Genomic DNA, 26,384 nt, shown 5'->3' with positions numbered 1-26,384 from the left:
AGATGTTGACTTGACCACTTCCCTGGGTAGCCTCTTCCAGTGGAGCTGCCAATATTGACTGATGCACAGTACTTGGAAAAGTGAAGCCAAAGAACATAGGCTACACCATAGCACAGATCACCTGCTGCTAATTATGTCTGCACTTACAACAGGGCAGAACCATACTGTAGCATGTTCAGGACCCTCCTCTTGAGTAATCTCCTTCTTCAGTAAGTGATTGAGGAATTGATACCAGTTTCTAATTAACACCACATCAAATCATGTAATACAACTCTTGAGGGCAAACATGTCAGAACAGTTTTGCTTTAGTTTTTACTATGACTCTTCCTTCTAGTTTACATTTTAGATTTCCTAATTTATCTGAATTTTCTAAAGTGACCACCTAAATTAACCTATTTTATTAACTGAAACACCTTAGTCTCTCTTGCCACACAGATGGATTGGTATCTGTACTGAGATGTAATTAAATGAAACAAGGGGGAAAAAAACCCCGACCTACAAAAAAACCTCAAAACCCAACCACCAACAACCCAAACAACAATGCACAAAGCACCAACAGCCAATTTTTCTGAGCTTTGTAAAGAGAAATTCAGTATAGTTCTGGGGAATATAGATTTTTAAAGGCTTCACTGGTATGCAACAACATGGGTACACTTATTAGCATTTTAAAAAATATCAGATATTTACAGGACTGTGACAAAAATACAGCCAGTGGCTTAGCCTTGGAAATAGCTCGTGTATTCTTTCAAATCTTGTTTAAAATACTGCTCCACAAGAGGAACAACGTGTAAGTCTTTGGTACGTCCAAAAGACAGGATTATTTGTAATTTAATATGGAAACATTTCAGCTATCTTAATACCAGGATAATTCCTACGCAACTCTGACATTTGAGACATGCCACATATTTGTCATTGAAGTGTGTGCATTTTTGTGCCCTTATGTGCAGTCCATCAGTTGATGCATTGCCCTTAACAGTACCCACCCCCCCGCCACACACTCCCTCTTGGGTTGCTGAAGAGATTATTTGCCCTCTAAATCTAGAGCTTTTTCATCAGACCACTTCTTTGTTCTCTAAGGCAGCAGTCCTCAGGAGTTCACAGCTAGGGATACCAACTAATCTGGCTGTGAGCAATTCAGCAAAATGCATGTGTTTACATTCATAAGCCTTTAAAAGAGATCTTAAGAACCACCTGGTTTGTAGCAATAACTTCCACAAGGTTTAACGCTTGAGTTGCAGTGCTTTTTCCACCTCTGATTTTAAAAGCTGCCCTTTCCCTCTATATAGGTAAGAAAGTGACACAGAACTAGGATAGGGAGCCATTAGCATCTCAGGCTCTCTGTGTGGTAATTAAAGGAAATTATTTTCTAACCTCTAGAGTCTTTGAAGTCTACACAAGAAATAGGTAGAGAAGAGGAAATTATTTAGTAGGACATTCACCCCCTTAGGCTTGTCCCTGCAAAAAGTTCTGCTGGACCAATACTTTTCTCAAAACCCAGAAACACTTTGGCAGCAAAAAAAAATAGACAATGTTCAAGGACTGCTGTGAAACAGAGTTTGCATATCACAGTATCACAGTATATCAGAGGCTGGAAGGGACCTCAAGAGATCATCAGGTCCAACCCCTCTGCCAGAGCAGGATCACTTAGGGTAGTTCATGCAGGAATGCATCCAGGTGGGTTTTGAAAGTCTCCAGAGAAGGAGACTCCACAACCCCCCTAGGCAGCCTGTTCCAGTGCTCCGTCACCCTCACTGTAAAGAAGTTTCTCCTCATGTGGAGACGAAATCTTCTATGTTCAAGTTTGAGCCCATTGTTCCTTGTCTTATCACTGTGAACCACCCAAAAGAGCCTGGCCCCCTCCACTTGACACCCACCTCTCACATATTTATAGACATTGATCAGATCCCCTCTCAGTCTTCTCCCGACTAAATAGCCCCGGGGATCTCAGTGTCTCTTCACAGCAGAGATGCTCAAGTCCCCTAATCATCCTCATGGCTCTCTGTTGGATTCTTTCCAGCAGGTCTCTGTCTCTCTTGAACCGGGAAGCCCAAAACTGGACACAGTATTCCAAGCGTGGTCTCACCAGGGCAGAGTAGAGAGGTAGAAGAACTTCCCTAGAACTGCTGGACACATCCCAGGATCCCATTGGCTCTCTTGGCCACAAGAGTACATTGTTGTTCCATGGAGAACTTGCTGCCCACCAGCACTCCAAGGTCTTTCTCTGTGGAGCTGCTTTCCAGCAGGGCAGTCCCTAACCTGTCCTGGTGCCTGTTGTTATTTCTCCCCAGATGTAGGACCTTGCTCTTGTCCTTATTAAATTTCATGAGGTTTGCCTGCACCCAGCTCTCCAGCCTGTCCAGGTCACATTGGATGGCTGCAATGTTTTATTCAAACCTAACATTGACTGTGATACTGTGAATCCCAGTGCAGCAATACTGCAGTGAGAGAGTGAGGCACCCTAACTCCGATGCCACAAGCCACTCCAGTACTTTTCCACACTTAACTTTTCTAGAGACTGAATTTATACTGAAAGCCATTTAAGTTCTCTCTTGCTAAATAATCCTGTCTGTAAACCTATTCTAAGCAATTACCCTGTGAGACAAAAAGTGAGAACAAAAGCACACTGGAAGCTGACAGTAGTTGAAGAACCTGCAGAGGAACAGCAGTATTGCCTGCAACAAATAATCCCCCTTGCCCCAGGAATCTAAAAAGAGCAATTTCTAAAATATAGTTTACAAGAGCAACACTTTTTAATGATTATTCAGTTTTTTCTTTGTTCATGTTCGTTTCTACCTTGCTTACTGCATATGGTTATACCACGGTCAGGTGGCTGAAATTCACCACATCCTACCAATTATGATTTACAGTCAGCTTGATTTTGAAGTTGGTTCAGCTGACCAATAATTTCAAAGACTGAGATTAGAGCTCTCCCTCCAGAACAAAGGAATTAAGTTGGTGTTGCCTGGGTACATGCATTATCTAACTCTTCATGTTAATTACTGGGAGGGAGGAGTTGTAGGATTGGTATTAGCACTACTTACACATCAGCTTATACAGAACGCGTATTGCCACAAATGCACAGTCATTATAACAACATCCATAATCGCTGCAAAGGCAGCTGTACAGATCCTGCCTGACAGTTAGTCTTGTGCCTAGCTGAGAAGACAGGGAAGAGAAATGCATGCTTGCAAACTATTTTTCTGAACTAATTATGGTGCCTCCACCAAGAAGTTGACAAAAACATGGAAAAAAACATACACAGTTTCAGCAGAATTTTACTTGACAAGTGAATGGGATCTTAGAGAAAAGCAAGCATTTTAAACTTTCTGTTTTCTTTTTATTATGACACCTTGGACACTGGAACTTAAAAAGCACATCTTCACTCAATATCTCAAGAATAAGACAAAGCATCAGCAAAGAATAAACAGCAGGAAACAGACTCAAACCTGAGTTCAACACAAGCAGGTTGGCAGGCCTGAAGCCACTGAGAGAAAAAACATCAGCAACACATACAAACACTTAACAAGAGAAGGAATGTGCAAGCTTTGACAAAGCATGTTAAATAAAGGATGTTTATAATCTACTTCCATGGAGACAGCTCAGTAGCTTTACAACAGAGCAACAAAGAGTGTGAACTGTATTTTCCATCTGTTTTCTGAAAATTGTTTCTCTACAATGGAAGCCAGTATCAAAGCTAATTGTTCTTTGGGATTTTAAGCACAAAATGGCAGAGAAAGGCTCTTTGCCTTTGTAGTACAAGAGAAAACGTATCAATATGGCTTTTTCATGTTTCAACTAGGAAGAGTTACAAATAACTTAGTAGTCATCTAGTTTCAGTTAGCATTACTAACTGCCTTTACTAACTGTGAAATACCAGATATATGGTACCTTACAGAACCAGACAGATTATCACGTCCAGCTAAACACCTGCCACAAGAACAGAAAATCATTCCACTTCCAGACAAAAATGAAGGATATTGTCAGTATAAACTATAAATTCAGCTTTAGCTGAAGCATGAGAACACAAATGCCAGCATTTTAAGAACTTTATCTCTAAAGTTCGCTTACAATGGTAGTATAAAATTTCTTCTGAAGCTGTCCAGCTCAAAAGAGATAAATAACAAATGGCATCTATTGTACTTTTATACACCATAAGTTCTGCCGTGCTGACAGCTGCTTGGCTGGAGTTCACCGTACATTATATGGCATAGATGTTCCCAACATCTATGAACCACTAGAAATCGCATGGTAAGTCACATTCTTTTCCTGGAATACAAAAAAGCTGTAGGACACACCAGCTGTTCTGAGAAAAAGCACAAAGTTTAATAGGTCTGATCTGGAGAGACAACACTTGAAAGAGCAAGGCACTTGAAACACTTACACAAGACATTACCACTATAGAAAACAAAACATGTACGGCTTGTACAACTCTCATGGCCACACGTTAGACTACCCTCAAACCTGAAGAAAGTCATTGTACAGTTACAATCTGTATTAGGAAAAACTTTACTACAGAAAAACACACACACACACACACAAGTCTTCAAACAATCCACCAACCTTACTGAATGCATCAAAACCTTAACTTCAGCAATCTCATTTATGTACACCACCTCGTGGATCTAAGACTATGCCTGAGCTGTAGCAGTTTCTCACCACACTAATAAATGTCACTAAAGCAGAACTGTCAAAGCCCCCAAATCCTACACAGATGTTCTCAGAACACAGTGTAATTCCTCCAAGTTTACCAGGTATCTCCAGCACTGCCATGAAAACACTGTAGGAAAGTCATTGTGAACTGTCAAAATTCACGAAGAATTGTCAAAAGAATTCAATCATGAAGACAAGCACTTGGTGAATACTTTTCTATCTGCAAAGTTTAAGGTTTCCCTTGGTAGCAAAATTTCTAAGTTAACTATACATCAACATCCATACACTCCATGAAGACATTAGGGCTCAATCTCCACAGTCAACAGGCTACAAGCTACTACCTTCTTCATGTGGACAAAATCCCATAGTAACAACAACAAAGGCTACAGATACACAGAAACTCCTAACCACAAACACACACACACAAACCCCGAACCCCACAGAAAACCAACCACCATCACCAAAAAAACCCCACCAAAAAACCCCAAAGAAGGTTGTGTAACCTTTCTCTGCTCCAAACAGGGCTACTTTCTCTCTGAACACGGTGAAGGAAGCAGGTACAAATATGTGGCACCATAAAAATTAAAAAGATTAAAATCCAATAGTGCATACAAAGCAGACTTACAGCAAATGCTCAGGGTTGGGAAGGATGAAAAAGAGTCCAACAACCACATCTTGTGTCACTGAATGTCCTGTGTTAATAGATGAGCATTAAAATAGCTAGTTTCCAAGTTGGTTTGTTTGTGTTGTTTGTGGTTGGTTTGTTTTCTTTTCAATTTGTTTGTTTATTTTTCTGGGTTTTGTTTGGTTGGTTTTGGGTTTTTGTTGGTTTGTTTCTTAACGTGTGGGGTTTTCAGGGCTTTGGTTTTTTGTTTTGTTTTGGGTTTTTTTGTCAGGGGTCTTTGGGTATTTTGGTTTGGTTTGTTGTGGTTTTGTTTTTTGGTTTGTTTTGGGTTTTGATGTGGTTTTTAAGCTGCCAGCTGCAATTTTCACCTATATGTAAATTCATATATTTTTATATACATCAGATGTGGTACTCTGAAAAAAATCCTATGGTTTGAATTAAAAATCACCAAAAGTTAACTCCAGATGTTCCAATAACCTCAGGATTGTGAAAATGAAGTTAACAAAGGTATAAATATGTAAGCTTTTCTGTAGGGAATGTACATACCTAAACTTAAAGTAGTACCACTACAGGTGGAACACAGATATCACAGGCAAGGAAGCAGCCATAAGAAACTGCACAGACTAACTGCAGATGACAAGCAACAATCATCTCCCTCATTCCCTACAGCTGCCTCAGCCACTGAAGTGCTGTTCTTAACTGTAAAATCAGATGGGAAGTCTACAAGTGTAAGAAACAGTATTCAGCAGAAGTAGGTTCGTTGGTCACAATCCATGTCAATACCTTAGGAGTTTCTAACAGCATTATTCCTGAGGCAGTTAGATTAATACACAAGGTCTAACACAGCAAGAAAAGTGGAAGAGATATAGATATTTAGTCAGCTATGAAGTACCCATCTCTGGTCAGAAATGGGCAGTAAATCAGCTTAGTCTAAAAAGAGACAAACAGAGCTAGGGCATCCATTCTGTTACCTCGTGAACAGGGCTGAGAGTTGGGATGTGTTTGACTGTTCTTCTCTTTGGCAAACTTCTTTGGGAGACAGTAGCCATAAACAATGGAGTACGATCTTGTGGCCAAACTGAACACAAATCAGCTTCATAAAGAAACAATGACAGGAGCACTACAAAATGGGCTCCCTAAGCTTGAGATAATGAGATCCTACACAGGAGTAAGCTTTAACCAGTAACTGATACTGTAAGGTACTATGAAAAGTATTTCATCTTTGTGTTAGCACTTAATCTGAAGACACAGACAAAAAGCCTTGGCAGATTATTTTCTACTACTAGTCTCTTGGTAGGAGGATCCCTTAAGGAATAAGGACAGTGAATAGAATAGTCCTAAACACCTACTTTTCCTCAGTGGTACTAAATGGGACTTTATGGAATGGAGCACATAAGTTTGCAAAGGTTGTTTTGTCCTTCAACATGACTTTGCTATGCCTCCCAATATTGTTAGAGATTTCATTCACCTAACATAAGAGACAGGACATGGCAAACGTGTATGTGCTCTTCACTAACATGTCCTAAAATTACGAATTTCTAATCTGGAATAGGTGACTTGGTTTTATTTATTTGGCTTTTTTAAACAAAGTTGTTGTGTGAAGTCACTGAGAAGGTAGCACCTCAGTCATTCACAGAACACAGTCCTCATACATCTCAAGTTTCTCTTTTCACATCAAACGTGCTTATAGTAAAGAGGTTCATCTCATGATGTAAAGCTATAACTTGCAAATTTGATGCCGTGTCAGAACTGCCCACATCTGTTAAAACAGCCATGGTTGTCCTTCTTCAGTGTTCTTTCAGATTTGCCCTTAAACTCCACGATAATTTCAACAGGAAGGGTGTTGAGCCTTCCCATGTTAGTAAGTTATATTTGGCAAGCAGCTTCTGGTAGCTTGCCACCTGGAAGGGCAGTGAGGTGGAAGAGTAGGCTTTGAGCCTAAAAAGGCCCAAACCCCAGAAGCCTTGCCTCTGCTGTGACTTTTATAGACTTGTTTTCCCTGCGCAGCTATACTATCCAAGGATCCTGGCAAGATCAAAAGCATATAAACCCCACAATTGTCTGTACAATGCCAGGTCCCGAACAACAAGTTACTTGTCAGGAACAACCCTAGGAAAGACAAGTTCTTTGCAGCTGAGACTGGGGGCACTAAATGTTCAGCCTCCAGCTCTTGGTACAGACAGCTGTTCCGCAAGAGTACCATATCTGTTTGTGCAGAGTAGTTAGTTCTGGAGATGCTAGTTGTAGGGCAAGGGAATTCTCCACTGCCCACTTATGGCCTGAGTTTGGCAATACATTCATACAATATAATATTAAAGCTGACTAGTAGGAAAACAAGCTTTAAAATTCTAGGAAGCTTCAGAAGTATTTTAGTGGTTTTTTTGTTGTTGTTGGTTTTTGTTTTTTAAATTTGAAATCCCACCGTCCACAAAGAGTTAAGAAATCTTAGCAGCTGGTAGCCAACATAAACTTGAGAAGCATGCATACTCTGTAACACCTTTCCAACCCCATGCAGACAGCCTTGTAACTACAACTTTTCCACTATGCAACAATTAGGCAATAACCTGAGCATTAACAGAAGCTTATCCCTGGCAGCAAGAAGCTCTACAGGTCAATTTCTCCTATTCTTGACAAGCCAATTTGTCTTGAACAGAACTGCACTGTTGAAGCTAGGCTGCAACAGATCTTGCACAACTTTATTTAAAGTCATCTCAAATGTCTCCACTGACCATATATGCTCTCAAAACACTCTAACTGGCATGCAGGTTTTTCAGACAACTTTCAAAGACTAGAACTGTACTATCCAACAAAGTTTATTAATTCTGTGACACTAGCAAACATCTGCACACTAATAGCACTAAATTCCAAATTGTAGATTGACAAGATTATCAAATTTGGGGAATTTGTGGTAGATCAACTGCACTGATGTCAAATGGCATCAGCTGACCTGGTGCCAACTACATTTTACATTGGAATCCACTGAAGTAGGCAAGCACAGTATTTCAACTTGCCTGTGAGTCCCATATAGCCTAAAACACTTGCACACAGTTCACAGAAAGGGCTTCAATTACAGACTGTTGCTTGTTTCCTAAGAAGCTAGAAACATTTACACTTGCACTTCAGGGAATGAAATTTTGCCATGTGCAGACACTCTTGTAATACTAGTATTAATGTTTCTACACAGAAAGCTGCTGCAGTTGCCATGTCTGATGGTAGGAAGTGGTAATTGTGTGGGTCATTCACCTATTTTCAATAAATTCTGCTCTAGTAAATGATGTATCATTCCTGGTATAATGAACTCTTCCATACAGTGCACATCACCTAATTTGTGATTACTACTGTTCAAACACTTTTTACACTTCAACATTCATACTGACTTACAGCATTTTAGTCACACTACTGATAACAATGCTACTATGCTCCTCTCCAGTATTTTCCCCTTTCCCTGTATGAGCAAGACATCAATATTCTGTAGAAATGTAACATCTCAATTCCTATTGAGAGTAAAAAAGCAAGCCACAAGTTTTAAATCAAATGTAGTGTAAGAAATAGGCAAAAATGAAATTACTTCAAAGCAGCACATTCTTAGTTTTATTTCTGCTATGACACAGTATTTAAGCTACAAAGATGTAAGATGACAGTTCACACCTGAGCAGAAACAGAATGTTATGAGAACAAAGCAGGTGTACAGTTGTAAAGGTTTATAAGCTTTTGCATAAACACCAGAATGTTGATATCAAAGTGCAAAAGAAGAGGCACTGAAGAATTCTCACATTCCAATGGCCAACACAAAGGGTACAGCTCTTCTAATATCTGTAAACACTCTTCAAAGCACCCAAGGCTGAAAGATTTTTCCCGCATAGCCTAGGTTAAAGCAATTTTTCTGGAGGCTTTCCATGCTCTGTGGGAGGGAGGCAGAGGTGCACCAACAAGCTGGATTTAAAAGATCCCCAGCTGAAAGCACAACTACAGAGAGTGATGTTTAAAACTGTTAGTGCTCTGGAGGGAAGCAGGAAACTCTCTTTATGACCCCCAGAGTATTTGTTCTTCCAACAGTTTCTCAGCTCAGCTTGAGATTCTCAAGGGCAGCAATGAACAAAACAAAACAAAACAAAACAAAACAAAACAAAACAAAAAAAAAAAAAAAAAAAAAAAAAAACCACAAAAAAAAAACCAAACAAAAAAACAAAAAAAAAAAAAACACGTTTTGACTGGTCCCTGGGTTCCTAAGGTGATAATTTAACACCTCATTAGCAAGTGCATTATTGGAGGAAATTCAGATGAATTAGTTTTAATGCAAATAGAATGTTTTCAAACCCAGTCTGCAAAAGGAGCATTTATTTCCCCTTCTGAGTACAAGAGCAATTACTGCTAACATTGGAAAGGTACAAACAATTCCTATTTATACTATTTGCTACATAATATTGAATTTAAGTGATGTAACATGGGCTCTTTCATTATTGCTTACACTAATATTAGATATACTTCTGGCTTGTCTTTGGAAAGAAAAGGGCAACTTTACTAAACACTTGCAGAAACCTTCTGATAGGCAGCTGATTGAACTACTGAGGTCATATCTTCAATTAACCACATGGAGGTTAAAATACCAATTGTAGTCTTTTTTTATCTTCCCTAGAATTCAAGCAGACCAGGCTTAGCTTTGTTTCCGTCATGTTTCTCCCTGTCCATATAGATGGTCCTGTCTTCTCAGCAGCTCAGTTAGGCTCAGCACTCTGCCAACAACTGTACGTTCCTGTTCTCTTTGCCTATAATTGGTTCCCTTTTCTGATTTAAGTCACTGGAGTTTGTTGTGTGCAGCCATGGCAAAACTAGAAATCCTTATTTGTTGACTATTCGGTTTTGATTCCTCTGACTAGCTTTTTACAACTAAGGTGCTCAGATGAGACAAATACCAACCAAAGTATGCACAGCTGACTAGCTTTCAAAGGTTACTTAAGAATTTTTGATAGTTTAGCAGCTGGGGTGGCCTGTACAACTGCTACCTCCATTGCTTGCAACATTAGAGCCATGCAGGATAACCCTTGGTTTCTAAACAGTGTTTAAAACAACATCCACTCAAAATTTAAGTGTAATCCTGGGCAAGATCTATCAACAACTTAGCATATATATGCTAAACACAGTGCCGTGATTGAGCATTGGATATTTGCCTCCTGAAACTGAGATGGAAGACAGTAAACATAAATGTCAGCATGTATAAGCACTACTATTAACATCCACAGAAGGAAGTAGTTCACCTCTTTTACAAGCTAGTAACACTGCCAGCTTTAGTTCAAAATGGATTTAAGATTTACATTCAGTTTTTAATAGGAGAGAGAACTAAGTGTAACCTCTGAAGGAGGATAACCAGTTCCTAGACTGGTTTTACCTTGCATGTTTTTATTTGCCCAGACCTAAGTAAGGTTACTTTATGATTTTCTTCCCCTTGCCCCAGCAATGTCATCATGGCAGCAAAGAGGCCGAGTCCCAAAGACCAACAGTGCTAACAGAGCTGCAGTTGCACAGGATATATCACTGGCTGTTATGTAAACAGTGGAAAGGAGTTGACCTGATTCCCAGTCCTAGTGAGATTGTTACAGTGAAAAATCCAGCTTTCAACTCAAACAAAATTGTTGATGCTGAAAAATTCACTGAGACAGATTAAGTACTTAATACTGTAAGTCCTAATGTTTCATTTTCCAGGACAAGCACTGAGCTGTCTCATTTACCCTACAGTCAATTTAAATAACCCAAACACCGCATGAACAGCAAGAATCAAATGGCTCCACATAAGAAGTTTTCAGAACCCCATTCCAGAAATCAGTTTTCCATCTTTGTGCATACTATGACCCCAAACAGTCTGCTTATTGTGGCTTTTTATTATTAGTTGAAAAATGCCCCTTTATCTACAAACTGCTGGAAGTTCATCTTTGTGGCTGAACAGAGAGAAAGAGTAGCATCTACTGAACATCTACTGACAAGCATCTGCAACACTTGCTTGTTAACAATTTCAACCATAGTGATTTTGAATTGGAAAGCCAGCTCCAGAATTTTACTTTTGTGGAAAGAAGCCTCCTCTGGCTCTCCTACTGACCTTGTTCAAGTATACACCAAAGCTAAATGTAATGATATATGAGATATCCATGTACATTGTCTAAAGACATTCCACGTGCTTAAAATGTTCACTACTCTTGAGGACAACTGTTCCTTCAAAGACAGTCTCTGTATTGGAAGCACCACTACCAAGAACCCATAACACGGCTCTGCCATCACTTTGGCTGTTGGGAGGATTTTTTGCAGTTTAGATGAAGGAGCAAGTGATACACTTGTATTCATACATAATTATATTCCTGTAACTGTCTTCAAAGAGATTGAAACTTGTTAGTCACTTACACGCATAAACAGTACAAAAAATTAACAGATTAGTTTCAACAGAAATCAAGACACAAGAAACTACTGTTCCAATTCAGGCAGCACATTGCATGCTGTCTATCTTAAGTTCTTTATAAGCAGTCCTTCAGTTTTTAATAGCATCTGTATTTTGTCTGTGCTGCCTCCTACGAATATCCTATTTAGTCACTGGCAGCTTGCTGGAAAGGTCTGAAAGAAGATATTTACTTTTTTTAGTTACGTGAAGTTTTAGCAACTACAATGCCTTATACTGTAAGTTTTGAGCCTCCAGATGTTTCATTAGATTTAGAAATAACCTGAAGAGGAGAGAATGAACTTATCCCTGCAAAATAATACACAAACCCCTCTTTTGTTCTCAAAACCTAATTGCTTCCTTCTACTTGCTCCTCAGCTATCAGGCCATCTCAATCTGACATCAGAATTTCCACACAGGTTTGATGCCATGGAGAAGAGCAGCTCTTAAAAATAGTGCATTAGGAGCAGAAGCAGGCAGGCAAAGAAGCCATAAAGACCCTTTTCAAGAAAGCATTCTTGAAACCATTAAAAGGTTTAGCAGTGGATCAAAAAACTGTTTCGATTGCAGCTCCAACTCCTGTGCCCTTGTAAAACCATTGCTCTTAGTTTCCTTTCCTCCACTAGTTCAGCTTGACTAATTCAAAAAGAAGCAAATTTTTTGTTATACACAGTCAATTCAGAGGTACTTATCAGTGACCCAGTTTAACACTATTTCTCTACTTGTCTTCCACAATTAACAACTCTTACCAGCACCACTCTACTCCATATCTACTCATAGTCTAACCAACTGCAGGCACTGGTCCTCCAGAGCCCCACCCAAAATTCCACAGAATCCAAACAGAGGTTTTTCAACCAAAGCCCTTAAACAAGGAAAAAATTTTGTCATGCTATCATTAAGCAGCTGCTCGATTTACTCAACTGAACTTTTGCCAACTGCATCCGCATAAAATGCCTACAAGGGAATATTATCTCTAAAGCCCTAAGGCAAATAAAAAAATCCATGACTGGGAACAGCACTGTGCAGGAAATGAAGCAGAGAAGCACTTTCATGCAGGGATCATCCTATGAGGTGATCACCCTAGCTGAGGGCTGACTTAGATGCTTGGAAAGCCAGTAACACTTTCATGAGACCTGTAGCTGAGAGATTCTGAGTGCGAGCAGACAGAACTTTGGCTAACCAATTATTATAATCCAGCACTTCCGGTGCATACAGAACTCAGACATACAGACTCTTCTTTGAAATGACACAGCTTTCAAACATGAAAAACTTATTTTTTTTCCCCCTTGATAGAAAAAGTGGCTAGGAATTCTGGTACTCCTTAGCACCAAATGAGAAGGATGTAGCCTGATGTGCATTTTAAGGAACATTACAACAAAGAAGGCCTTTTATTCTTTTGCCAAATTGATTCCCAATCTGGTTCACTTTTCAACTCTGATGGATCTTGCTGGCATAATGGCAAGAGAACAGTCTGGTGTGGAAGTTGCTTCCATTCTCCTGGCTTGAACAAATATCACACTGTAGCCTCAGAATGGATCAAAAATGCCTTAGTTTGAATACTGCAAACAGAAATCAGTTACACATTTCTTGCTTTCCACTTCATTAAGCAAAAGAGATACTGGAAGAAACCCAAAACAAGCAACGCCTGAGCAGACCACACACTGTTCATCAGCTTGAAAGAGTACTATAGTTACTTTTAAGATGATGGCAAGACCCAGGCCTTTTGCACATCTTAACTTTTCACGTAGTTTGAGGGTTGGTTACTATCTGTCCTCGAGAGCAGCCTTGAGGAGAACTCTTGGATGGTACACATATCTCACACGGTCCACTCTAAAAGAGTGCAGATACAGACTGCTTGCCTGGCTGTGCTTGCCTCAGTGACGACTTCTCTATTGAGCAACCACCAACACCAATTGCTGGCACTTAACTCTGTAAGCAAATTGAATGAAATCCATTACAACAGAAAAATTCCAGAGTAATTTCTCCAGCGAGCTTTTTCACTGCAGGAGTCATCTGTCAGGTTATTTGGCCAGATGACCCGTGTTCAAAAGCAAACACAGCTCTTCAGTATACACCACCACCACCTCGTGGCCGGATGCCTGAAACTCCCACAACTGAATATATTCTGCAGTTTGAATTCTTCAAAGAGCTTCTGAACTGAGCACTATAGACAGATCTTCACTGCTGTCCTATGTGAGCTACTCAACTTTTTAATTGCCTATGAAGAGGGAAAAGAAACCTACATGCCTAGTGCTGTACAATTTCAGTTTCAAGGCAGCTCATGCTTTACAAGTGCAAGCTATTTACTTCTTGCTATAAGTGAAACAATCTGCTACCTCCTAGGCAAATGGGACAAGAGAACTTGCAGGTTTTACTCTGAATGCATCGAGACTAGCAAGGATTCCCCTGTTCTTACTTTCAGACACACAAAGATGATGAACATGCTGAATTTCTTCTCCTGATACACTAACTCTACTGATCTTGAAAACTGCCTTTAGCTCCCCAAGTAAAATGAAATTTCAGAAACATTCCTGTATTTTCTGAGGCACAAACATCAAACCATACTACAGATGAAAATAAACAGCATTGTCTCTGTACTAACCAGCCGAAAAGGATACACAACAAAATACTCTGAAAGTGATTTAAAAGTGAGGCAATCAACAAAGGATGGACAATGGGAAAGAGAAAGAAGGCAGCTACAAAAGCTGGACACAACAAAAATCAATACAAGACAATACTGTGTCTTGGACAAGGCTAAGATGACTTACCTCTAGCTGAAAATTCATTACCCTGTTATTAGGCTGATCTGCCAAATAGGATGGTAAATTTATTTGTTGATCCAAAAATTCCAAGTCTACATGTACTAACAGATAATTATGAATGTGCCCACTCAATGAGTTATCTGTTAAAAGTGATAGAGGCTCTGTTTAGTTTCCCCCTTTCACATGCTTACTGTTAGAAAGACTCACCAACAGTTGTACCATCTTCACCCATTATGCACTTCATTGAGGTGATGATTTGCTCCACAACAGGAGGTGACAGTGACGTTGCATACACAGCACTGTGAGAGTACGTCCTGAGGTAATCAATCAGTTCCTAGTAAGACACAAGAGCCATCAGACATTGCCTTCCCAGCACAAGAGATACGCTTTATTGTCATGTCTTAATCATACAATGAAACAGACCACCACAGGAAACCTCTTTCAGAATGTCCTGGAAGAGAGCAGGTATCTCAAAGACTGGTTTTATGGTATATGTAATAAACAGTTGAAAAGCGAACAGCAAGGGCACGACAACCCATAATTATATCAGGAGGCAAGAATGTGCGCTGATCAAAGACAAATACCTACAACAGGCTTGTTTAGCCAACACCCTGAGCACTGGATTGCAGCAAAGTGTTTTGCTTGCATCACTCAAGCTGTGTGCAGGTTACGTTTCAAAAGAGTTTATAACCAGTGGGAGTCTAAAACAAATGGAATAGCGGGGACTAGGATCCATAGGGGCTTATGTATTGTGCTCAGCACAACTGTTTAACCACAAGTTAGTTACCAAGCAGGGAAACAGGTCACAAAATATTTTCTCCCATTTATCAGGATAACATAAATAAAGCAGCAGGTCTAATTTAAGAGTGCAAGAACCTTGGCCTGTCCCTTCCTGCATTTCCAGCTAAACACATCTGCTACATTTGTTAGAGGACAAAAGAAGGTCATACAGGAACTAAAGGACCAACACACTGCAGATACAGGCTGCTTGTTAACTGCAACAAACCCACTCTTAAATATCCAGAACACTCCAGCAAAATATTATAAAGAGCAGTATGAATGGCAGGACAGATTCTGTCTTCAGCTACCATAAAAATTAATAATGATGGCCCTACAGATAGCACAAGTTGTGAACATATTACAGAAATATGTGGGAGTGTTCAATTTTATGTTGCTGTCTGCCTGAAGTCAAAGTTAAATGAAAGGAAGTTGTAAAGAGACTTTGAATCAAATCAGGTAAGAAGATTTAAGTTCTCTTAGCTCTAAAGCAATCCCTCAAACAGCAGCTAAAACACAGTTGTGGACTCTTAGCTGCTTCACATTATGCCAAGAGAGTTAATCCTGCTGGCTCACTATCTTTGGAAAAAGATTAATAGGATGCTTTCTTCTGGGAAGATGTCACAGTAATTTTAATCCAATTCCAGTAAATTCCCCAAAAGAAACATCTGCGAGTCCCATCTCTATTTGGATGGGCTGCAGCAATTGTCACTATGTAAAAAAAAAATTAGTCACAGTAACAAAATGGTAGACTATTACTCTCAAGTAAAGCTTAGAAGCCTGTTCTGTAAAACACATTTGAGGATATGAGAAAGGGGACACATGCAATCACCTACATCATTCCTCCCAAGAGGAGGAGCCTGGCAAGGCTAACGCTTTCTAGCAGTACTCTTTCTAGAAAAGAGTCAGTAGTCAAAAAAAAAAGTCCAAACAAAAATCCCAACCAACAAACAAAACCAACCAAAAAGTGAAGAAAGTGTCTTTTAAGAGAAAGTAATCTGTTCAAGTCCAGAGGGAATCAGTTCTACTGGACTAACCTAAGAAGATGAACATGATGAAAAATGTCAGCATTTAGCATTTTTCCTGCAAGTCTCATTAAAAATAACATTAGGAAACACCTACTTCCTGGCTCTTAGCAGTTTCTAAAAAGACACTACACCAGTACTGTACATTCTGAAACTGGGATCATTGCTGATCATGTGAAAACTATATAGCTATGAGGTGTTTTACTAGACTAGCCTCCACTACACTGCAGAATTTCACTCTATGTATGTAAAATTACGCAACAAATGTATATATGTATTATGAAATACTGTATAGATGTAAAATTATGAAACAAATGGATAACCAGAAAACTTGAGAAATAGACTGACTATAAAATGTTTACTGAAGGACTCCATCTCCAGCCTGCAGCCATGAGATTCCTAGCTTTTTACCTTTTTGCCCCCAATGTATCCTCCAGCAGCTCCAAAGCTTTTGGTGAATGTTCCCATCATAACATCCACATCTTCAGGATTGAGTCCAAAATACTCCACTACACCCCGGCCACTAGGACCCAGGGCACCTATACTATGAGCCTCATCAAGGTACAGATAGGATTTGTACTTCTTCTTAAGAGCAATCACTTCAGGCAAACGGACTATGGATCCTTCCATACTGTTGAGAAACAGAAATTCAGGTCAGTTCATTTAATTGCTGGGGCTGCCTCATAAAGCCTAAAGTTACTAAGCTTTCTTTTCTTCACTCTTTCAGTATGAACACAAAATTTGCTAGACACATCATGTTCTGCAGAAAGATGTAACTTATCCTGCACCTGGGGCCTCGATGTCTGCTTTCTACCTGTTTAACATCTCTGGGATGCTGACACAGAGACTAAGTAGTAGCAGCAACAGTAAGTTAAGGCAAAGGAATGTGTTCAATGACAATTTTATAAAGCAATGTGTTCACTGATAATCTTATGAATTAATCATCTCACTTTTACTTCCACTCTTATGTCAGTATTCTGATCTGACACCTACTTACCTGGCGGTTTCAGGTTAGTAGCACTCCAGAATACCCTATTTTGTGTTGAAAGTAACTGTGATTTAAATGTTTAACACAACTAAGCCTGCTAGATGCTCCTACTCACTCTCAGTGCAAACATTCAATTTGCACAATTCCATTCACACTAGCATTGTCTATGAACACAGGAAGAATGGAATGGACAAGCAATTTAAGATCTCAGCTCTGATGTAAGTAATCAGTTTAGATTAATTAATTTCTACAATCTAATCAGGGTATGGGAAGCATTGTGATAATAGCAGGTGCAGCTACAGTACCAGCAACAGAAAGTCCAGGATGTGAGACAAACATAGCTCCATTTAATTCACAGATGAGATTAATGAAATAACTATGAAGTGGCAGCATTCATTGTTTGATTTGGCAAGGGAACCCAAATACTAAGCAGCTAGATCTCACGTGGAGGGTCTTAGGAACATAAAGAATAGTTTGTACCTGTATATTCCTTCCACCAAGATAAGAATTTTTTTCCAGGGCCTCCGTGTACGAGGTTGCCCATGCACAATAGCATCTTTGAGCAGCTTCTCCAGGCTTTGCATATCTGCACCAGAAATTACTGTTAAACGGTACCAAAACAGCTACTAGCTTGAGCTTTGACATGACTAATGACAGCAGTATTCCAGAAATGCACAAATTGCTCCAGTGTGGAGGACAGACCATACATAAGTCAATAAGCATGGGCTTCATCTAGCTGCAGGCCCATGGATGAGATTGAAGGGAATGGGTGACTGTATGAACTCTGAGGAAGAATTTCATTATCCCAAGCTAAAAGCATTATTCCAAGCTAAAAGCATTATCCCAAGTTAGAGCATTAGGCACAAACAGCAAACAAGGAAGGAAGTAAAAAAATAAAAAATCTCATTGTGAGGAAAAGCAAAAGCAATTTAGGTAGTGTGTCCTTCCGGGAAAAAATAAGTCAAAAAAAGTACAAGCAAGCTTAAGAATGATCCACTACAGACAAGCAGAACACAGACCAAAGTGCAGAACAAGAGAACTACTTTATTTAAAGCTGAACAGACTGGAAGTGTGGAATGGGAAGCTACCAAACCCAAAACAGAAAAGGAAGAAAAAAGAACCAGCAGTGCAGGAAAGAGCACAGTGCTAAGTATTTCAGAAACTAGAGAGATGGTGTTGCCAACAGCAATGTATTCTGAAACCTTACTAGCTTTGGTTATGAACACTTGACATGATCCTAGGAGAACCTGACTAATGTGAGCACATAAATACACATGAAGTCAGTCCTGAAAAAAACATCTGAAGAAAGGAGTGGAGATGGGAGCAATCAAACCATAAAAGCTAAAGTGCTGAGCAAGAGAATTTAAACACTAAGGCATGAAAAAGAACACAAATGATCATGAAAAGAGGACTGGTAGACTAGATCAGTTGTAGCCAGAAGAGGAGCTTGTGAACTAGAACTAGACTAGAGATCATACAGAAAAACAGGTCAGTTAATAGACTGCTTAAAGACAGCTAATGCTCAGAAAAAGACAAAGATGAAGTCAGCAGTGAAGCCCCTGCCTCCAACAAATTTTTCCAGGAAGAAAGGACAAGTTTAGTGCAGTTAGAAAGAACAATGGAATATAAACATCTGCTCCAATTTCTCAAGAAAAAGGGAAAGACTGAGAACTGGATCTGACTTTAATGAAAGCTACAGACTGCAGAATAAGGTAGGAAAAAAACGAAACCACTGAAGAAGGATGTTACATTTTCTTCCATAATTTCTAAAAAGCAGAATATGAATGAAGCCATTAACATCTCAGGAAAATGAAGTTACCTGAGGCAGCATAAAGTATTACAAGAGCAGGACTGAGAACACATGCCTAGTTATGAATTGCACATCATCTTGACAGGCCAAGAGCACTGACTGCATTTTGCCTTCTGATTGTAAGTTGCCACTGCATTCACCTTCACAGATCCCCACCATCTATAAAGCTTCTAGAATATCTCCCAATCTCACCTCTGCTAGTTTGTACCCCGTTCAAACAGACCCTCTCATTTTCCTCATCACAAAAGAGCTCCTTCTCCTCATACTCAGAACTCTGTTTGTCACCAGTGTTCTCTGAAATTCTGTAATTTGTTCAGAAGCATAGGTATACAAATGCAGAAGTAGAATACAAACCTTTGTGATTTATTAAGTATTAAGGATAAATAAATAAACAAAATTATCACTGAACATTATGGTAAGCTCTACAACTCTGTAAAGAAAATTATTCAAATGACAGAGAAAGAAATAGTAGCAAAAGAAACAATAAGCACAGCAGAGGATCCACTATCGAGTAGGACAAAGAAAGGAAAATAATTGCTGCCACCCAAGCTTTTTTTGTCATTACCACACACTTCAAAGAGCAAGAAGCATCATGATCTCAGAGATAATCCCATAAAAAGCATTAGGAGTGGCTGAAGAATTAAGGTAGTGGCTTTACTAATCAAGGACAACCAGGCACCTCTTTCTGAGAATAAAAGAAGGAAACCCTTAGTGTTTTTTAATCTGAAAGATATTCTATCTTCTTTGGAAGAAGCTGAAACTAGCAACATAAAAATCCTGTTTATTTTGGAAACAAACAGTGGAAGAGAGTATTCAGTGAAATTAACCTATGCTTCACATTCCAAAATTTCTTTTTGTACATTATACAAATGCATGGCTATCTAGTTCAGCTAGAACATCTGCATTCTTAAGCTTTTGTTACTGTAGAATCATGCTGGCATCTAGTCCTAAAATTAAACTTTCTTATTCGCCAAATAGTAACCCAGACCACTACAAGATCACATTACTATGTGACACAGACTGTTGGAATAGTCTAACTACACTAAGCTATCCAAGTAACAAGAAGTCACATCAAAACATCAGTGCCCCTAGATTTGCCAAAGGGCAGTATGTTTCTCTTCATATGCAGATGTAAGCTGGGACAACTCCAGGGTAAGTGGATCAAAAAATACCCAATTTGGGCTGATAAAATTCTCGGTATCAGCAATCTTCTAACCTTTTAGGTCACCAGCACAAAATTGGATTTCCAAGTATCAGAAGATAGAAGAGATTGTATCCGATCTCTAGCACCTCTGTAGCAGAGCCCACCATCTGATACTTACTGTTGTGCTTAAAGATTCGAATAGTTGCTCCTGACAGTCTTGCTCCAAGAACTAGTGATGCATGATTCAGTTCATCACTCAAAATCAGACAGCCCTGAATTAGAAGGGGAAAGAAGAAGATACTGAAAATGTTATGTTTCACAGCCAAGCAACACTTTCCAGCTCTGAAACGCTTAGAGATCATTTAATAAATAAATACGTATTTCCCACATAAATGCAGCTAGTCCGGGCGAGACTTGCTAAGAAATTGTGCGACCTTACTATGGCAAATAAAAATACATGACTGCTGTTCACTACAAGAACTACTTAAATCTCACTTTTCACAGAAGTGCTACAGCTGAATATGCCTGAGTATCTCCTGGTGATGATTAGCATTCATCCTCCTAAGCAGCCAGGTGAAAAAGAATCACAGAGTCACTATGGTTTGAAAAGCCCTTCAAAAATCAAGTCCAACCCTCATCTAACTCTACCAGGGCCACTACTACACCATATCCTTGAGCACCACATCTGGACAGCTTTTAAATAGATCCAGGGATGGCGATTCAACCATTTCCCTGGGCAGCTTGTTCCAGTCTTTGACAGCCCTTTCCCTTCACCAGCTTCATCACCCTTATCCAAACCTGCTCCAGTACCTCAATATTTCTCTTACACTGCAGCACCCAAAACTGAGCACAATGCTCAAGGTGCAGCTTCACCTGTGCTGAGTACAGTGGGACAACCACCTCACTAGTCCTGCTAGCCACACTATTCCTGATGCAGGCCAGGAAGCCACTGGCCTTCCTGGCCACACTGCTGGCTCATGTCCAGACAGCTGTCAACCAGGGTACAGGGGGATAATCACTTTGCTACTCCTACTGGCCACACTGTTGCTGATACAGGCCAGGATGCTGTTTGCCATCTTGGCCACCTGTGCATACTGCTGTCAACCAAGACCTCCAGGTCCTTTTCAGTCAGGCAGCTTTCCAGCCACTCAGCTCCATGCCCCTAGTGTTGCAAGTGGTTGTTGTGACCCAAGTGCAGGACTCAGCCCTTGGCCTTGTTGAAGCCCCTGTGACTGGCTGCAGCCCATCCATCTAGCCTGGCCAGGTCCTTGTGAAGAGCCTTCCTACCCTCCAGCTGATCAACACTCTCACCTAACTTGGTGTCATCTGCAAACTTACTGAGAGTGCTCTCAATCTCCTCCTCAAGAACACTGATAAAGATATTCAACAGGACTAAGCCCTGGGGAACTGTACTTGTGACTGGTCACCAACTGGATTTAATTCCATTCACTGCCACTCTCTGGGCCCAGCCACTCAGTCAGTGTTTGATCCAGCAGAGTGTACATCCATCCAGGCCTAGGGCAAACAGTTTTTTCACAAGGATGTTGTGGGGAACACTATCAAAAGCTTTACTGAAGTGCAAGTAAACAACCACCACAGCCTTTCCCTCATCCACCAAGTGGGTAACCTTGTCATAAAAGAAGAGGTTCTTGCCACACTTCACTCAGGAAGTCTATAGCAGTGCTAGGAAACAGGCCACAGAAGTCCTAGATTAAAGGCCTTATCAAAGTTCAACTATTTCTTACATTAGGAGGTAACCGCTGACTCAACCCATGTGTGCTCAGTTCCAAAGGGAATAATTTTTTTGAATGAACAGAATTATTAAGTACTTTGCAGATGGAGGCAATACAGAAGAGACAAGAAGTAGAAAACAAAACTGCAGTGAAATGGAGTTTCCTGAAGCCATTAAACATATTTAATTTGCTTGCATTTTCAAAAAGCAATTAAATTTGTCCAAGATATATCCTTGGACAAATATCAAAACAGGATACATCTGTTTTGAGAGCAGCAACAATTACAGGTCAATAACTGATGTGGTGAACATTCAGGCACAGTGTTATCACTGTGGACTACGGAAATGTATATTGGGGAATTAGTTTGTAAGAAAGCAATAATATTTCTAAATAACTTTGGCCCACTATGCAAATCTGCTGCAACCACTAAAAGTGGTATTTTTAACTTAAAAATCCTACAGGTATGGCTAGGTGCTGAAGATTTGACACTAAACACATGCTCATTCTATGTTTCTCTATTAATAATTAGTGGAACAAAGTGTCAAGAACATCTCTGTGATGAGAGTTACTAGAAGGAGCTGTGAAAAGCATTGCCTACACAATGTCCTCAGACACAGGAGGTACCACAAACAGTAGGATTATTTTCTCCACAAAAAAAGGAAATTCTCCACTAGAACTGTAATGTACCTAGAAATACTCCGCATACTGGGAAAGCTCAAGAGTGGTTTCCCCCAGAAACTGCACTTAATCTTAAGTGTTCAAACTGCTGTTACAAGGACATAGACTGCACATTTCAGACTTTAGCATAAGAAGCATGGAAATCTCCAACTAGCATTTGATCTTTGCAGCCACTACAAGGAGTATGGATGCTATGTCAGAGGGCACTGCTCTTAAATACTACTGTATCAAAAACTGAATACAATAATAAGGTATTAGTATCTTTCTTATATGGTAGGAAGTAGGAAAAGGGATAGATTGGGAAAAAAAAAAAAAAGAAGAGATTAATAAGCTCTAAGGAGCTTCTCCATAAAAATAAGTATAAGCTTTTGGTAGAGAAAAGCTTTAACAAAATCGCTGAGCAACTTCTCACTCCCCTGTGACAGAAGAGGACATTCAATTAGACAAAGTAAGTTAATTTAAAGCTGAAGAGGAAGTAGAAGTGAAGTATTGCTTGCCACTAGAGAGAGGGGAAATGATCAGATAAGTCACTGGTATAGTACAGCAATCACTGATGCTGCTACTACAATGGTAAGTTGCATTTATCAGCAATCTTACATTAGAGAAGACGGCTAACACTAATTGGAGTCTAACTAGCCTTAAACAGTCTAACAACTTTTCACTATTGAATCCTCAAATCTCATTATCTGTGCCCTAAACGCAGCATACTTGGCAGTTACTGTACTGGGCAGCAAACAACTTGGCTGTCATCAGCAAGTCTCCTGCTGAAAACTGCCAAGTGCAGAAAGACCTGTTTCTAGTGATGCTTTAACAGCACTGAAAATCAACTTTCAGTGTATACCAACTATACCTCTTTTCGGGATCTGCTTAGTAGAAGCTGCTGGTCACCAGGCATAGTGTATAAAGATCGACTAGGTAATATCGATGAAGCTTTTCAATTTCTTTTGCTGACCAATGCTGATTAGATTATGGAGTGGAGTTGTATCTCTAGGACAGTCAAGTCATGTATGTTACTTTTAGAAAAGGATTCAGTAGCAACATAAATCAAGTGCTCAAGGATTTCACAGAGCAAAACCAGAATGAGTGGTCCAATACTGCATATTGGACACATGAGAGCAATTCCAGTTCAGCGGTTTGTGTTTTGAGCTAATTAAATTGCATTATAGGTGTCTGGATACAATATAAATAATTATTAGCTTCAAATCATATCAGTGACTGTCAAAAGAAACTCCTGGTCAAATGCAGATAACTGTATTTGCCAAACTTCCAAAAATTCATGTTCCAAGTAGCTTTGTATCTGAAAATGTATGTAGGACATGCAGAGATACACAAACAAGAGTTAGAGAGAGAGAGCACCCCAGATACTACTCAAGTATGAGAATCTCTGGGATTTACTGAGGACTCTTGACAAAGCATTGCCAAACAAGCTGTGCACACACAGCCAATTGTGTACCGGGTGGTGCCAGAGTTCAGGTTTTATGCGAGCCCTTATCGACAGACAATGAAGAAATCAAAAGTGCAGCAAGAAGCAACTTTAGGCAGCCCAAAAAAAGCACTTAGTGAACATCCTAAACCGCAAAATGGTTCATTTGACAAAACCCTCTTTTCTTCAGAAGAGGGCATTTTCTCTTTGGATTAGTCACTGGTAGTATTAGGAGCAGAAGCTTCTTACTTCTGTATTTAAAGTGCACAAAACCCCAAGTATGCTCATTATTAACACAGTATAGACTGCTCTATCCATTTATGAAAAGAGTTGGTTTAGTTGGCACAAGTTATGTGCCTGAAAACAGGTATGTTACGAGCCTTGGATTTTACTGTTCAGATTCTCTCACTGGTTGTACAGCATGGAAAATAAGGAACTGAGTCAGGCATCTCAGATATTCTGATAAGGTTTTAAATATATAGAGTGGGATCCATACAGAAAAAAGATTAAGCAACCTTGCAGTAATGGACAATTGGCACTGACTTACAACAGACAGGAGTCTACTTAAATATATTCAACTGTGTGTTCTGGATCCAAAAGATCTCACGGAAAACATGAATAATTTTTCTGTTGAAGAGAAAAAGATGTTGGAAGACAAAGAGGAGAAAAATGCAAGTAGAAGATATGTCAGGAGTAACATACATTGTTCAAAATCATAGCACTGTGGAGGTATTTGGCTCCAGAAAGACTAAATCTGGATCACTGAATTTGTCTCTGGCATTGGACTCAAAAATGCCTTTCATTATGGAAAGCATTTGATATTTATAAACTTTAACAGACCAAAAGAAGAGACGCATAATGTAGACAGTGTTGCTTCATTGTTACAAATAAAACAGCATGAGGGAAGACACTACAGCTAGTCAAGAAACGATTCACCAGGAAGAAAAGTTACCAAAAAGAAAAAGGCAACAATTTTATGATCTGTAGATATCACAAGTGAAGAATTCACAAAATTATCTCAGGAAGTAGAAAAATAAATGAACAAAAGGAAAACACACAGGGACAAAGAACTCCAATAGGGTAGTAGTATTAGGCTAACAGTGAATCATTTTCAAACGGAGGAAATGGTTCAAGTAGTTGCATCAGAAGATGCTAACAAAGAGCTCTCTTCCATTTCACTTAAAAAACTAAAAAACCCATAGTGTGAGATGCAGGACACAGGCTGCGTTGTGTACTGTTTTATGTGGCATATAATAGACATCACCAGTCTACATTTAACCTTGCTTCCCTCAAGTATCTTTTCTACTAGGATTTTGGCTCCTTCAGAAGAAGGATTTTTCAACTGTCACTCAAAGATAATAAATTCTGTATGTACCAAGATGCAATTCAGCTCATCTGTCTCTCTCACTGACACAACCATTTCTTAGTGTCTCAAGAGCATCAAAATTCCTTCAGCCAATCAGCCTGTTAATTAGCAACCACTTCATACACTAATTAATAGCCTGAGGAAACAAGCCTCAACATGGGAGGCTCCCTCCCAGAAAGAGGGCACGATCTGGACTGGTGCTGGTCGCATGGATGATGTTTCCCAAAAAGATTTCTGTGAAAGTTAGAGATGCATACTGTGATCTATAGTTTCCACAGAGAATACCTACCACTGAAGGAAAACAAAACCAAACACGTAGATTTTAGAAAACCCAACCAGCAGAATCTTTGTTAGATGAGCTTTTGCTAGTACTTAAGCCATACCTTGCCAACTAAAGCAGGAATGTTCATAGAGTTGGTTGCAAATCCCATTCCATATGCCATTGCGGATTCCACACCTAGGAACCTGGCAACTAGCTTTTCCAGCTCCTCATGTTTGTCCAAGTTTCCTGAATATAAGACAAATGAGAAATTCAGAGTGAGGAGAAGTTTTCACTATGTAAACTAAACCCAGCAAGTAATTTTTCTTTTTCACCAAACTAAAATCTTCTTTATTGGTTAGCCCAAGGTTCAAAAGCTGGAACACATAATGTTTCAAAGACTTGCAATCAGATTACTGCCTTCGAAACATACATTCAGGGAGCATGCTATCTTGCTCCAACTTACCCATCTCCTGCCTAGTGCTGCACACCCCAGCTCCATACTGGGACAGAACTTTAGCTGCTGCTTCTTGGCAAGTTCCAGACTTCTGTGCAAATCCAAGGTAGTTGTAGGAACCCATATTAATAATGTCCTTTATCACTCTCCCTGTGTACCTGTTTTAAAACCACCACAAGTTAGAACACCCACAATTCAAACAAACAAACTACATCAGAAGACTCTTATTTCAGTCTCCTAGAATATGCATTGAAATATCAAAAAAA

At 39.6% G+C, this 26,384-nt stretch overlaps 1 protein-coding gene across 1 annotated transcript in view; it reads right to left on the bottom strand.

Annotated features, from left to right (window-relative positions):
- Positions 1–26,384, bottom strand: part of SPTLC2 (serine palmitoyltransferase long chain base subunit 2) — a 69,238-nt gene that overhangs the window by 24,826 nt on the left and 18,028 nt on the right. The window contains exons 4-9 of the mRNA XM_054400491.1: positions 26,128–26,276; positions 25,786–25,910; positions 20,381–20,474; positions 17,729–17,834; positions 16,672–16,891; positions 14,666–14,792 (exon numbers count right to left, since the gene is read on the bottom strand). Coding sequence (XP_054256466.1) covers positions 14,666–14,792; positions 16,672–16,891; positions 17,729–17,834; positions 20,381–20,474; positions 25,786–25,910; positions 26,128–26,276 — 821 coding nt within the window. The remainder of the gene's footprint in view (positions 1–14,665; positions 14,793–16,671; positions 16,892–17,728; positions 17,835–20,380; positions 20,475–25,785; positions 25,911–26,127; positions 26,277–26,384) is intronic.

Source organism: Indicator indicator, chromosome 4, assembly GCF_027791375.1.
Source record: "Indicator indicator isolate 239-I01 chromosome 4, UM_Iind_1.1, whole genome shotgun sequence".
NCBI classification, from domain to species: domain Eukaryota; kingdom Metazoa; phylum Chordata; class Aves; order Piciformes; family Indicatoridae; genus Indicator; species Indicator indicator.
Note: the sequence above shows the minus strand (reverse complement) of the source record. Positions and strands in the feature narration are given on the sequence as shown.